This window comes from Drosophila subpulchrella, chromosome 3L (genome assembly GCF_014743375.2).
Source record: "Drosophila subpulchrella strain 33 F10 #4 breed RU33 chromosome 3L, RU_Dsub_v1.1 Primary Assembly, whole genome shotgun sequence".
Classification (NCBI taxonomy): Eukaryota; Metazoa; Arthropoda; class Insecta; order Diptera; family Drosophilidae; genus Drosophila; species Drosophila subpulchrella.
Genome location: NC_050612.1, coordinates 5,338,828 through 5,351,796, shown reverse-complemented (window position 1 = coordinate 5,351,796; position 12,969 = coordinate 5,338,828). Strand labels below are relative to the sequence as shown.

The following is a 12,969-nucleotide window of genomic DNA, read 5'->3' as shown; positions in this document are numbered from 1 at the left end:
ATCCAGTTACCTGCCATAACCTTTTGAATGAATGGTCAGATTTCATCAATTTTTGGATGGGTTGATGAATATTGATTTTTAAATTTCTCGTTAGTCTATTTGTCAAATTTGTTTTTAAGGAAACAAAAGCTTCTTGATTTGATATTTTAACGCATTTTCTGCACTTTGCTTCTATTTATTTATCTAAAACTAAAATTCGTAATTTGTTCGTTTCTATTTACAATAATTTAGTTAGTCGAATCGATGTACAGTCAGTTGGGCCAGCTCCTTCACCACCACTTGCTGCTCTTGTCCTCCCACTTGCTGCCGGTGTCCTGTTTCACCTCAGCGTAGCTGGTGGCATGGCCATGTCCGTGTCCGTATTCCTGTCCGTGTCCATGTCCGTGTCCGTGTCCGTGGCTGTGCTCGAAGTGGTCGGCGTGTCCAACATGCTTCACGGTAGCCTGGAATCCGTGGTGGGAATCGGCGGTGTACTCCACGATCCTGGTGCGTCCATCGGCCTCCTTCATGGTGTATCCCCCCTTGACCTTGTCCCCGTCCCGGGTCTCCCACTGCTGCTTGATGTCGCCGGTCTTGGTGTCCTTCACTCCGTAGTCAAATTCGTACTTGGGGTGGTGCTTGGGCTCCTCGTGGTGGCTCCACTGGGGGTGGCTGTCGTGGAAAGCCACTGGGGCCCGCTGCTGGTGGTGATGGTCCTGAATCGGGGCCCAAGAGTGGGCTTCGTGGTGATCCTGCCACTTCTTGGGAGCCTCGTGGTGCGTCTGGATGCTGTATCCCACGGCGTGTCCGTGATCGTATCCTCCGTGGGGGATATAACTGGCAGCAGCCACACCGAAAAGCGCACAGCAGAGGATGGTTAGTTTATGAGCCATTTTAGTTGGTTTCTAGTCGACTCGCTTGGCCTAAATCGCAATTGGAACTGTTATAATCACTTGGCAAGGCACAGTGCTTTTATACTTCTGCCCATTCTATGGATCGATTAATTACATTTTACCCTCGAGGCTAAATAGGCTAGAAAAAAGTAAGAGTCCCAAAAAATAGGTATGAAAAATGCTTCGAATTTTTGTGCAAATTTTCATTTTCCTCATTCGTATTCATAATCTCGGCCGGTGGATTGGCAAATTAAATATGGCTCGCAAATTCAAGCTTGGCCAGCAACAACAACATCGATAAACGGGGCGTGAACACCGCTCAACTAGCTGAAAAACGCAACGCTTGGTGTTTTTGTTGCTTGAAAATCAATCAACAAGTGTGGCCCGCTTTCAAATTACTTAGCAAAACCGCCTCGCCTCGCTGCGTTTCTTAGGTTCGCCCCTCTTCTTTGCCGACTTCACCGCGAATGACCTTGAGACGGTGGGCGCGGAGAGGGGGCGGGGCAGGGCCGGGCGGCCAGTATAATCAGTCGGTGTTTCTGCCCAGGGGGTCTGCAGTGGGGCACCCAAAGCTTCCGAATTGGTGCTAACTCACCGAGCCGATAATGTTTTCTGAATGTGTATAATTAAAGAGGTTAAAGGCTTTGTATTTGGAAAAATTTAAACCACACTAGTTTTACAAAAATAAATAATAAGGTTTAGATGACTGATCTTTTAACTTCGATTCTTGTTCTATATATTTTAAAATGTATAGTGCAATACTAATGATCTAACTAATGTCTATGATATTTACTTGTTAGACCACGCATTATATTTGAAATCATCTGATTTTTTACGATTCTTCATAGGATAAATATATTTTTTTTGCATAAATTCGAAATAAACCTAACACTTATTCAAATTTTGGTTGTAACCGAAAACGGACCGCAAAAAACTTATGTTTTTAAAAATAATTTCACACATTTGACGTCTTTTTTCCTCTTTTAACACAAGAAAGATTTACCGTCTTTAAATGGTTCTAACAGGGAAATTAAATAAAACCATTTCAAAAACGTTTATTTCTTAAATATAAAAATGTTTATATATATTTACCTTGATATGTAATAATTCAATTAATAATATTAAAATACGTTTTCCCAACGAAATAAATGGCCTTCTAGCTTACTGCTTTATGCAAAACATTTCCTCATTTCCTTAAGTACAAGTCAAAGCCTTCATCTGTTCAAAATCTCTATCAAAATTCTTGTTGCCTAATTAGGAAATATATTCTTACCTTTATTTTTCCCTTCTCTTTAACTACACCCCAAACTTATTAACACGTTAACGAACTTGCAAAAACGATTTGATTCTGTTATAATTAATTATTTTCAGCAGAACCAAATCGTAACGGACTTGGTTTGATATAAAATGAGTTCGATTTTCTATAGAGCTCAATGGCCAAAACAATAATAGTAATTATGAATTAGTGAGGTAATTAACAAGTCAGCTAGCACGAACGGTGAATGGTGTGGCCAAGAGAATGACCACCCGATGGTCGATTGCCCCAGAGTTTTCGAGAGCTATATAAACTCCAAGTGAGCCCCCTAAGAAACATCAGACATCATCAAAGATCCGATTGGAAAACAGCGATTATCGATATGAAATCCTTTTGCGGAGGTCTGTTACTTGCCTTTCTGGTGGGCGGAAGCCTAGCAGCTCCTCATGGAGGACATGCCACGAGCTACAGTTCGGTGACCAAGCACGAAGAGCCCATCCACAAGAGCCATGGCTACGGATACGACCACGCTGTGATCAGTGCCTACGGAGGAAACTACGGACATGGTTATCCGAGTGTCGGCCACTCCGGCTACGGCTACGGATACGACAAGCACGAGCCCCACCACTATCCCAAGTACCACTTCGACTACGGGGTCAAGGATGCCCACACCGGCGACCAAAAGAGCCAGTGGGAAACCCGGGATGGCGACAAGGTCAAGGGCAGCTACTCCCTGAAGGAGTCCGATGGCACCACTCGGGTGGTGGAGTACACCGCCGATGACCACAACGGGTTCAATGCCGTGGTGAAGAAACTGGGTCACGCCCACCACCCCCAGGTCTACCACAAGGGCTACGGACATGGCGATGTCTACGGATCCGACTACGGGCACGGAGGTTACGATGTGGCGCACTACGGCGGATACGCACTTGGACACGGAGGTCACGCCAACAGCTACGTGAGCGTGAAGCAGCTGCACTGATTCCAGGACCCTTGATGAGGACTACCCGACGAACACGATCTGAACATAATATTTATCAATGCAACCAATTTACCTGACTAAAGCAAGCTTTTTACACATATAGTATTTGTCTTAATATATTTATACAGAAATACATAAGCATAAATGTTTATAATCGAAGGGGTCTATCATTATACTTGGAAAATATGAAACTCAAGCAAGATCTAGGAAAATCGCTATAAGCAGTAACACCTGAATTGGAGTAAGTTTGGGCAATTTTCCATTAAAACATACTGAAATAACTTATAAAATTAATGGATCAGCACTAAATTACTAGTGTAAAGAGGTAGATTGAAATGTTGTGCCGAAAAGAAGAGATAGACCGAGTTGGACGACATAAGACTCTGGGAAATTTTCCCAAGCCCCACAATTTGTAGCGCCGCTGCTTGCTGGGTCTCCAGCACTTGATTTTAATACGGATTACCAGGATTAACTGGCAAAGTGGGGACACGACACATTCGCAGAGCAAATCGCCATTAATTTATGTAAAGTCGAAACGTAATGCTGGCAGGTATAAATTTTATAATGCCATTAGACAGCTGCAGCGAAGCGTCGACAACGACTTTTACTTGCCGCACGGCGGCGCCTGAAACCAAAAGTTGGGCCGCCCAAATCGGGGAGTATGGGTTGCATGGATGTGTATATATATATGGATGGTTTGGTATCGTATCGTTGGCCAAACGGGTTTCGGTGCGGGGAGCTCTCCCGGCGGCGAGTAATTGTCAATTAGACCGAGCTTAGGAAGCGACAAAGCAGCTGCAATCTGCACTGTGCGATCTGCAATGTGCTGCTCATCGCAGTTGGTTGCGTCTGGCGGCTTGGAAGTTGGAAGTTGGCTATTGGACGTTGGAAGTGGAACCGGTGAAGCCGGAAAATCTTGTCGCCGGGAAAACGAAACGAATCGAAACCGAGGCCCAGCTTGGCGCCGGTCCTCGTCTTCATCTATAAATACTTTGGCAATGCCGCGCCAACGGTTTAATTACGTTTTTGTCCTTGACATTGAGACCACGGCAGCGGATCGAGGAGGAGCGACAGCAGCGCGTTTTGTCAGCGTTTTTAAGCGCCCAGTGTTCAGTGACGTGTTTCCGTAGAATAACCCGAGTAGATTTTACAAGCGCCATGCGATTCTATGTAAGTGTTTATCAAAACGGCCATGGATTAAGTCAGGAATTCATTTGCTCTTGACTGAGCCACATTTTTCGGCAATTGGAAATCGAGAGCGAAAGTTAAGAAAAGCCAGCTTTCACTTTAAGTGAAAGTCCAGCAAATGAACTCGAATGCAAATCCACCTCCTGCGCATAGCAATATTGCAACAAAGATCAGTAAGAGGATTTAAAGCAAATCAGAATAAACTAAACATATTTAAATGTAAGCTGTGTAGTTAATTCGGTTCAATAGTAGGACTAAATAATTTTTTTAACGACTTAAAATATAGATTCATTCACAATTACTTTGACACTTTATTAATAAGCACAGTTCAGAACATTTGTATTTTAAAAATGCTATCAATAATATTGCTGAATATATCATCACTGCAGCTTAGGAAAAGTATTTAGCAATACTAATTGGTGTACTTTTTATTAGTATTAATTTTATTGGATTATATTTAAACGATTTCCTTGTTGTGCTTCTAAATTTTTTTTATTAAAAGTGTAAACGGTGGATGTCGTTCATATAAACTTTATGTAATACGGATGGTTTGTCGATCTATTTTCAATTGAAGTCAACAAATTCAATTTTACTGCTCACATATTTGATTAATGGATTAAATATTTTTTTATTTTCGTGTAGGTCAACTGTAGTTGTAAAATCTTTGTTCCGTTTTTGTATATTTTCTTCTCGTATGTATCATGTATTATCTCTCATAAAATTGGAAGAAATAATTCACTGGTGTTTATTTATTGAGCGACTATATTTAAAGCCAAGTTATTTAAGTTTGAGTTGATATGTAGCACTGTATTTAATACAGAAATGATAAGTAAAGTCAAACCTTAAAAATAAACATGTATAGAAAGCTTTTAAGAATTTATAAAATGTAGTCTTAAAGGATAATTAACCATTTTATTTTGTCAAAGTATAGACAATACATTTAATTATTGTCTTCACACCTGATCTGATCAAGATTCCTGCAGGTTTGTTAATACACATTTGCTCAGCAATGACAGCTATGCCGAAACAAATTTCGCCCCATTTGTTCGGCCGCATTGCGGCTGGCATGCCATTCGGGCCATTCGGGCCATTCGGGCCATTCGGGCCATTCTTGACAAATCTCGCCGGCAGCGATTCCACATATCGAATGGCCATCGTCGCTGTGCTAATTAGGCCGACTCGTCGGAGCCAAAGCGAAACCTCCCCAAAGCAGCGACACATGCCAATCGCGGCTGGGCCGATCTCGCAATTCGCATTTGGTAGCTCCCAGCCGAAAATCGAAAATGTCCAAAAAATGTTTTGCAATTCGCAGAGAAACAAATGCGAGGCGATTGCAATGGGGAAAATTGAATTGTACGGCCAGAGTGCGAGTCCGAGTGGCCGCCATCCTGCCAGACCCGTTTCCATCGCGAAATCAGCTCGGCTGGGCTACTGGTCTTAAGCAAAGCCATCAATCTCCAAAAGTTTTCGCCGGACAGGCACTTGCTGTCATATGCTCGATACAAATGTGCCCCGGTGTCTATCTGTCTGCCTAATTTTGGCTTTGGATTTTGGATTTGGATCTTGGGCCTCGGATCTCGGACGGCAAGGTGTATTTTGCCATTACCATTTGACAACTGTCACAACGCTGTATGACATGGTCTGGGATCGAAGCTGCGATCGGGACCCGGCCAATCTCTGAACACGCTCCTCCGTTCGTTGTCCAATTAATTTTGTGGCCCCTGCTTTTTGCTCTCGTTTCCTTTTGGGCCGCGTAATAATTTTGTAGGCAATTTATTAACTGTTCGGTATGTTTGCTTAACTCGTTTTATCGCTCCGTTTATTAAGCGCCCGATTGATAAAAACGCATTCATATTCCGCTTAAATGCCTTTTTGCAGATAACGACCCATTTGCCGCCGCCGCCGCCCCTTCTGCCGGCCATCCTGCTCGCTCTGCTCTGCCTGGGGACACGCCCCCCGCCCACCGAGGCTGTTCGGGGCGGGGCACCCGTCGTGGTCGCCGATGACGATGACGAAACCATGGAGTACGCCCCGCAATATGTAAGTGAGCCGGAGCGAAAAAAGCAAAGTGGAAAAGTAATCCCATTGAGCAGGCAATTCGCGTGCATGCTGGGAATACGTATTATTTTTACAGATACCGTGGGAAAAAAGTGGTACAGAAAGGGATAGCAGTTTTATCATGTCAAATACTCCTTGCAAAAATACAATTATTATTGAAGTTTGTTTTGTTTTTTAAAAACTTCTACATGCTTGTCCGAGTGCTAAGCAGTAAAAGATGAAATTCGATTTGTCACAAAAATCTCTTCTGACCAAATATCCCCCTCAAAGCAAATTACAGTATCACAGAAAACGTTCCACAATGAATCTATTGATTAAGAAAAATCAAAATAGTAGGCAAAGATTCTTTGACAAAATATTTTAACTTTTTTGGTTAATATACTTCTTACCTGTGTGTATGAGGTGTATAACAGGTAGAATAAAGCGTTTTCGACCCTATAAGAACTATATATTCTGTATCAGGAAGTCAATCTAGCCATGTCCGTCTGTCTGTCCATCCTTATGAAGGCAAAGATCTCAGATACTATAAAAGCTCAAGTTTGTTATTCTGATGTGTCACAACATAATCTGTCATGTTTAAAGATTTTATAAAAGTGGTAAGGGGCTATATTTTGTTTAACAATACCACTTTGCTTGCCAATAATTGATAAAATCGAATCAATTATTAAAGAGTAATAAGCAACATGCTTGCGTCATTCTATCTTGTTAAAATTAATTTATAAAGAGTTCTTATATGAAGTAAGAAGTATTAGAGGTGCAGAAAACATCCCTTTACCGATGTTTTAACAAGCAAACATCGATGTAATATCGAAAAACATCGATGTTTTTGCACCTAACTATGAAATAGTAACAATCAAACCTTTGCCAATTTGTGCAGAGATTAGTGGAGCCTTAGACGCTTTTTCACCTTATTATCAACTAATATATACGCACAGTGAAAAATATGACACATTAGTCAATAATAATTACAAGTATTTCGCTAAACCCACGACAGTTTTTGTTGAAGGCTTTCGACAAAATATTAACAAATAAATAAAATATTTTAGCGTAATAAAGCGGACAGCTGTCCGAAGAACTGATCGTTAGGCCACTTTTAAATCAAATAAATCATCTGACGGCTCACAATTAATTACGAATTTGATCGATCTATCAGAAAGTAGAGCGGAACCAAGCAGCGATTAATACATCAAAGCCGTTTAAGTCCAGGTCCCCTCGCGCACGCATAAATACCAGCGCTAATCCAGCGATCGTGGAAAACGCATTTTCCGCCATTGAAAGTGAATGTTGTCGGCTGTTGGCGACTGCAGAATGTTCAGTACTGTATCTTTCGATGGCTAAGCCGCCTCCGCCGCCGCCCACATAAATCAACTTGTTGGCCCGACCTGACTTCCACTCCATTGTCTTTTCGCCGGGGAGCCGGGGGCTAAGTGGTGGAAGCTGGCAGGTAGCCGAAATCGAGAAATCGCTAAAATGCGAAAATACGAAAATGCGAAAATGCGAAAATGCGTTTTGCGTGCACACACGATCGGGGGCGCCATATATGGCCTACAGCGCAGCTTGCGGCTGCTGCACCTACGAGCCAAATTAAGCGAAAGGTGGCCCAGAGGCGAGATTGAATTCTTTCCTTTTGTAACTGTTTTCGGCCGGCGACAAGGTGCGTTTTCGAAAAATGTTAAAATGTTTTCCATGCTGTCTGTCTGTCGGCCGCTGCGACGGGTAAACGCCTTTGGAACTGTCCCGTCTGTCACAAATTTTTTGATTCGAATCGGCGCTGTGTGCTCCCACGATCTGTCGGGCGATTTGTTGTCAAAACGTTGACAACGCCGCGTATGCGTAATTTGCATGTAATTGCGGAGCGCAGTGGAGTGATTGCGCATACGCCCAGCGAGCCAGTTAGCCAAATCATAAATTGGTCACCCATAAATTTATGAGTTAAAGTTCACACGCACCCACAAAGCAGCCTGCAAAAGTGGCCACCAGCCGCGGCCGCTGCTCCCAATGATCTCTTTGGGTGGCCACCACTGCGCCAGTGCGCCGCCTTATGCAACTCTTATTAAAACCTCCATATATCCAGACGCTCAAATATATTTGGAAGACACAGTACAGCTTCGGTTAGTGGAATTTGGTCACTGTTACTAATAGTCCTTAGCCCCAGAAGCCACCCAATTTATAGATGTTACGGAAACTCAGAAAACTCGAATAATGTTTTAAAAAAGACCAGAAACTGTGTAGAGACCTGGACTGATTTCAAGTATTTTTATTAAAATACATATGTGCACTTAGACAATTTCAATACAATTTTGTATATTTTTTGCAGTCCATAATAAAAGCAAGCAAACAATTCTTGTTAAATAGAACATAAAAGGAACCTAACTTCGGAAAGTTTTTATACCCATGCAGGTCGTCCCCATGGAAGCATTGTACTTACAAAGCTTTTCGATTTTATAACACTAAAAAATAGTTACAGAAATATTAAGATAGTGTTCCATTTTAATGTACTACCGTATATGTTTAACTGAAAACGAAATATAACGGTCTTCGTATTGTTTTGACATTAATTTTGCGATCCTTCCTATGGCCGCTATATGGACGAGTAGTCCGATTTTAATTAAATTGAGGTTGTAATTCTGAAATATTACAAAAATGTTGTATTCCGGAATATAATGGAATATGATCAAAAATAACGAAGCTATGGTTATTTTCCTCTTGTTTTCCCATTAATTTCCCGATCGTTTATGTTTATTTTCTGTAAACTCAAATACAGATCTTGGGAACATATATGTTTCCTATATGAAAAGGGTCATAATGCAATTCAATCATAATAATTAAATCTACAATATTGGTTTTTAAAATTTGTAAATTTAATTAACAGCTTAAGTTTTAGACAACATTTATGCCCAAATACAGTGGATCTTAACTTTGATTTTCTCTATATATTTTATTTATTAGTCAGTTTGCTTAAGATTGGGTGGTTTGAATAAAAACTAATATAAAACGAAATGTATTTAAAGGTTTTGTTCCGTTATAATTGTTTTTGTACCGCTTTGGCGACTGTCATCAGTTCAGAGTCCTTAAGATCTTATTGATTCAATATTTTTTAGCTGATCCTTCGAAAAGTTCAAATTGTAAGTAATATTGTTGTAGAAGCATTTATGATATTCAAACTAATATTATTGATTTAAACTGATATAGGATGGATAAGATAGTATGTTGTAAAACATCATTTGTCCATTTCGCGATAGGGAGGTCAGACTGTGGCACACATGGAGGGACATGCGTGCGACGGCTGCCGCTCAAGTTACACTCGCTTGTAATCATTTGTTTTGTCCGGACAGCGACAGCGGAGCAGGGAGTTAAAATTGATAGGCAGCGAACAACTGCAGCGGCAGCGGCAGTAACGCCAGAAAAGTATCCAGTAGTTACCCATAGCGACTACTGCAAGACGGGCAAAAAATGGAAAGATTAAAACAGCCAGCGTTTGTGTGCGTGGCCATTTATAGACGTCTGCGCTTAATTGAAGCCAGCGCCAAGCATGCGAAAACTTTTGCAATTTGCCTTAGAAATACTGAAATGCTGAAGGTGCCAAAAAAGAAGGGGAAAACGCACGAACACACTCATAAAACAAACGTGTCCAAGTGACACCGAATGCTCTACATTTTATATTAATTGAATTTATGTAAATTTTCGGTTTGTTTAGTGCTGGCTTTATGGGGTTAATGCGTGGCGGTAAGGCTATAAATAACAATCAAGAATGTCATTTAAGTTTAAATTTAAGTCATTTGCACTAAACACTGTTATTATCGAAAATGATAAAAGCAATTAAACCAAAAGCTTTTGGGGGTAGAGTTTAACACATGCCATACAAGGAAAATCGAACTTAAAAGAACACATGTCGAAATGGACCATTTGAATTGCCGTTGCCTTTATAGGGTTAAGGTGCTCTTTTAATTACCAGTGGATTCAGCTTTACCTTCGATGTCGGCCGCAGATCAAACGAAAACCCAGTCCCCAAGAACTGAAAAAACCCAACCCAAAGGCCTCTTCCGATTCCAATGGCTTTCAAACTGTGCACAGCGCGCGTTTTCGCCTTGACACAAAAAAGCTGCATTTGTTTCATTTTTTATTTGGATTTTTTTTGTTGGTCGTCATGAAAACATATAAAATTCTACAGACGTTGACATAGCCATTGGGGTTTCGAAAAGTGTGTGTACGAATTTTGGGTGCGGTTGGGCCATATAAGCCGCATGCGTTTCCAGCGCGTTTTAAAACGCACCAAATCACAAATGCCAAATTGTTCGTTTCAGGAGCATCCGGGCTATGCCTTCAGCTACGGGGTCAAGGACCTCCACACGGGGGATGTGAAGTCCCAGTGGGAGTCCCGCGACGAGGACGGGGTCAAGGGTCACTACAGCATATTGGAGCCAGATGGCTCCATACGAACGGTTCACTATACGGCCGATGCCAAGAAGGGGTTTAATGCGATTGTCAAGACAGTGGGCGCCAATTCGCATCCGATCACAGAGACCCCGGAGGGCAGCAACCACGTGAACGATGACACCTCGCAGTCGAAGATCAACCACTACAGCAAGGACCAGGAGCACATTGTCCTGAGCTCGGACATCAAGCCGCTGAAGAAGCCCATCGAGGATCTGACCCACTCGCACCCGAAGATCCCCAGCTTGATCGAGATCAAGCCGCATGCTAGGATCAAGCAGGTGCCCATGGACGTGGATCCGGGGATCAGGGAACGTCTGCAGCAGGCCAGGGACACCTACTATAAGCAGATAGCCGCTGCCCATAAGTTGGAGGACTATTCGCAGAAGCTGCAGCCCACCTATGCGGTGCAAGAGGGCGACTGGAAGGCGGTGATCGTGAATGAGCCCAAGGAGTATCGACCCCACTACACCACAGGGTCGCCTGCTCACCTCCACCACGGCTACTACGACCACTATAAGCCCAAGGAGATTCCCCACAACTATATACACAAGCCCTCCGTACCGCAGCAGTCCCTCCACACAAGTTTCTCCCCCTCAAAGCCCAGAGTTAGTATCCCCGAAGGCCTCTCCAATCACATCCACCAGAAGAAGGTGGTCCACACCACACCAGGCTTGAAGCACTATAAGTACAAGGGGGTGTCCAAGTCCTACTCGCGACCCGATTACTCCAGTTACTTCCACCGCAAGCCCAAGAAGCTGCGCCCCCTGCACCCCAAGCCGAAGCCTCGTGTCAAGAGACCCGAAGGTTCTGGTCCCGTCCTCTTTCCGAAGATCCTGGAGGAGGAGTTCGAGGACTATGATGAGGACGAGCAGGGGGCGGCGTCGGCCACTCTGGTCCAGAACATGGTGCGCAAGGACAAGAAGCACATGGTTCCCATGTACGCGGGCGGACATAACTTCGATTCGGGCAGCTACCGCACCTTGGAGGGTGTCTAGAGTTAAGGGTCTATCCCTCTAAGTGCTTCCTTTTACTTATTTATTTGTTCTCTGTATGAGTAATTTATTTGTTAGTTGTGTAATTTTTAGATATTGTTTGTCAAATAAAATAATTTACCGATATACAGTGCATAAGTCATTTCAATGGTGAGTAAGAATCAGCAACATTTTTTAATATGAGTATTTAAATGATTTATTACTGAGAAAATTTATTAATTATAGGGAAAATTAAATTTATTTTCTATTGCTATAGGAAACCGTTTGTTATTCTACAAAGAAACGCATTTATATAATTTGTACCTTGCCTTAAAGCAGCACCGCTGAGCCTCTGCCGGCACACGTACAGCGTAGAACAGCAGTCGACACACACCTATCGATAAGGCTGCAATTACACAGACAACTAAAAAAAAATTATCATTGTATTCTGTACCGACCGCTGCTTTAAAAGGATGAGTATGACCTTTTAATAATTAGTAAATCGTCAAAATAAATGGTAATGCTTTAATTTTTTGTGTTTGACCATAAGCAAGCCATTTAAAAATTATTACAACTTTTTTGTGCATTCCGAATCTTAATGAATTATTTAATATTTATTAAAGTTGATGCAAAAGCTTAAGTTTTATTAAATGGTTGGTACATACCTTTATTTATGTGTAGCAATCGTTTCTTCCCATCAAAGTAAGATAAAGCAATTTACACTGGGTTACGTTTGAAAAATAACGCAACACTCCCTGACATGGTAAGTAATGATCAGCTCAATCCGAACTCTTGCGGAATCAAATTTCCAGCTGCACTTGCTGGGATTTTCCACCATAAATCATAGAACTCGAGCCGAAACAAACAATAAGCCAGAAAATTCGTGGGTTGACAGGAAATTGCTAACAAGCAGCCAGAGATCGCCGACTTCTGATCCCTCTCGCGGTGCCCAACCCCCAATTGAGTTTAGTGATTATGCCATGCAATGGCAATAGCAGCGGCAACGCCATCCAACAACGAAAGCGACAACCATAAATTAACACCAGTTCGCATTAATTACTTCAAACCGACAACGCAACTTCGAAAACGCCCCAAAAATGCCTATATGCGAAGTAAAATATATGAATGCTCTGCAGTTCTTGTAGATAATAAATACTCAAGGATTCCGCTGATGCTAAATACGAGTTTAGTATGGAAAAATAAGGA

General features: G+C 42.2%; 3 protein-coding genes across 3 annotated transcripts; 2 read left to right on the top strand and 1 right to left on the bottom strand.

Annotated features, from left to right (window-relative positions):
• Positions 1–269: 269 nt before the first annotated feature.
• On the bottom strand, positions 270–872 carry LOC119555135 (probable zinc transporter protein DDB_G0282067). The gene has a single exon (XM_037866362.1). It carries the CDS (start codon positions 870–872, stop codon positions 270–272), a length of 603 nt encoding a protein of 200 aa, XP_037722290.1.
• A 1,629-nt stretch (positions 873–2,501) lies between these two features.
• Positions 2,502–3,168, top strand: LOC119555136 (cuticle protein 8). The gene has a single exon (XM_037866363.1). It carries the CDS (start codon positions 2,510–2,512, stop codon positions 3,107–3,109), a length of 600 nt encoding a protein of 199 aa, XP_037722291.1. The 5' UTR covers positions 2,502–2,509; the 3' UTR covers positions 3,110–3,168.
• Positions 3,169–4,267: 1,099 nt separating this feature from the next.
• LOC119555083 lies at positions 4,268–11,787 on the top strand. The gene is made up of 3 exons (XM_037866299.1): positions 4,268–4,279; positions 6,176–6,337; positions 10,660–11,787. Exons 1-3 carry the CDS (start codon positions 4,268–4,270, stop codon positions 11,785–11,787), a joined length of 1,302 nt encoding a protein of 433 aa, XP_037722227.1.
• Positions 11,788–12,969: the final 1,182 nt, after the last annotated feature.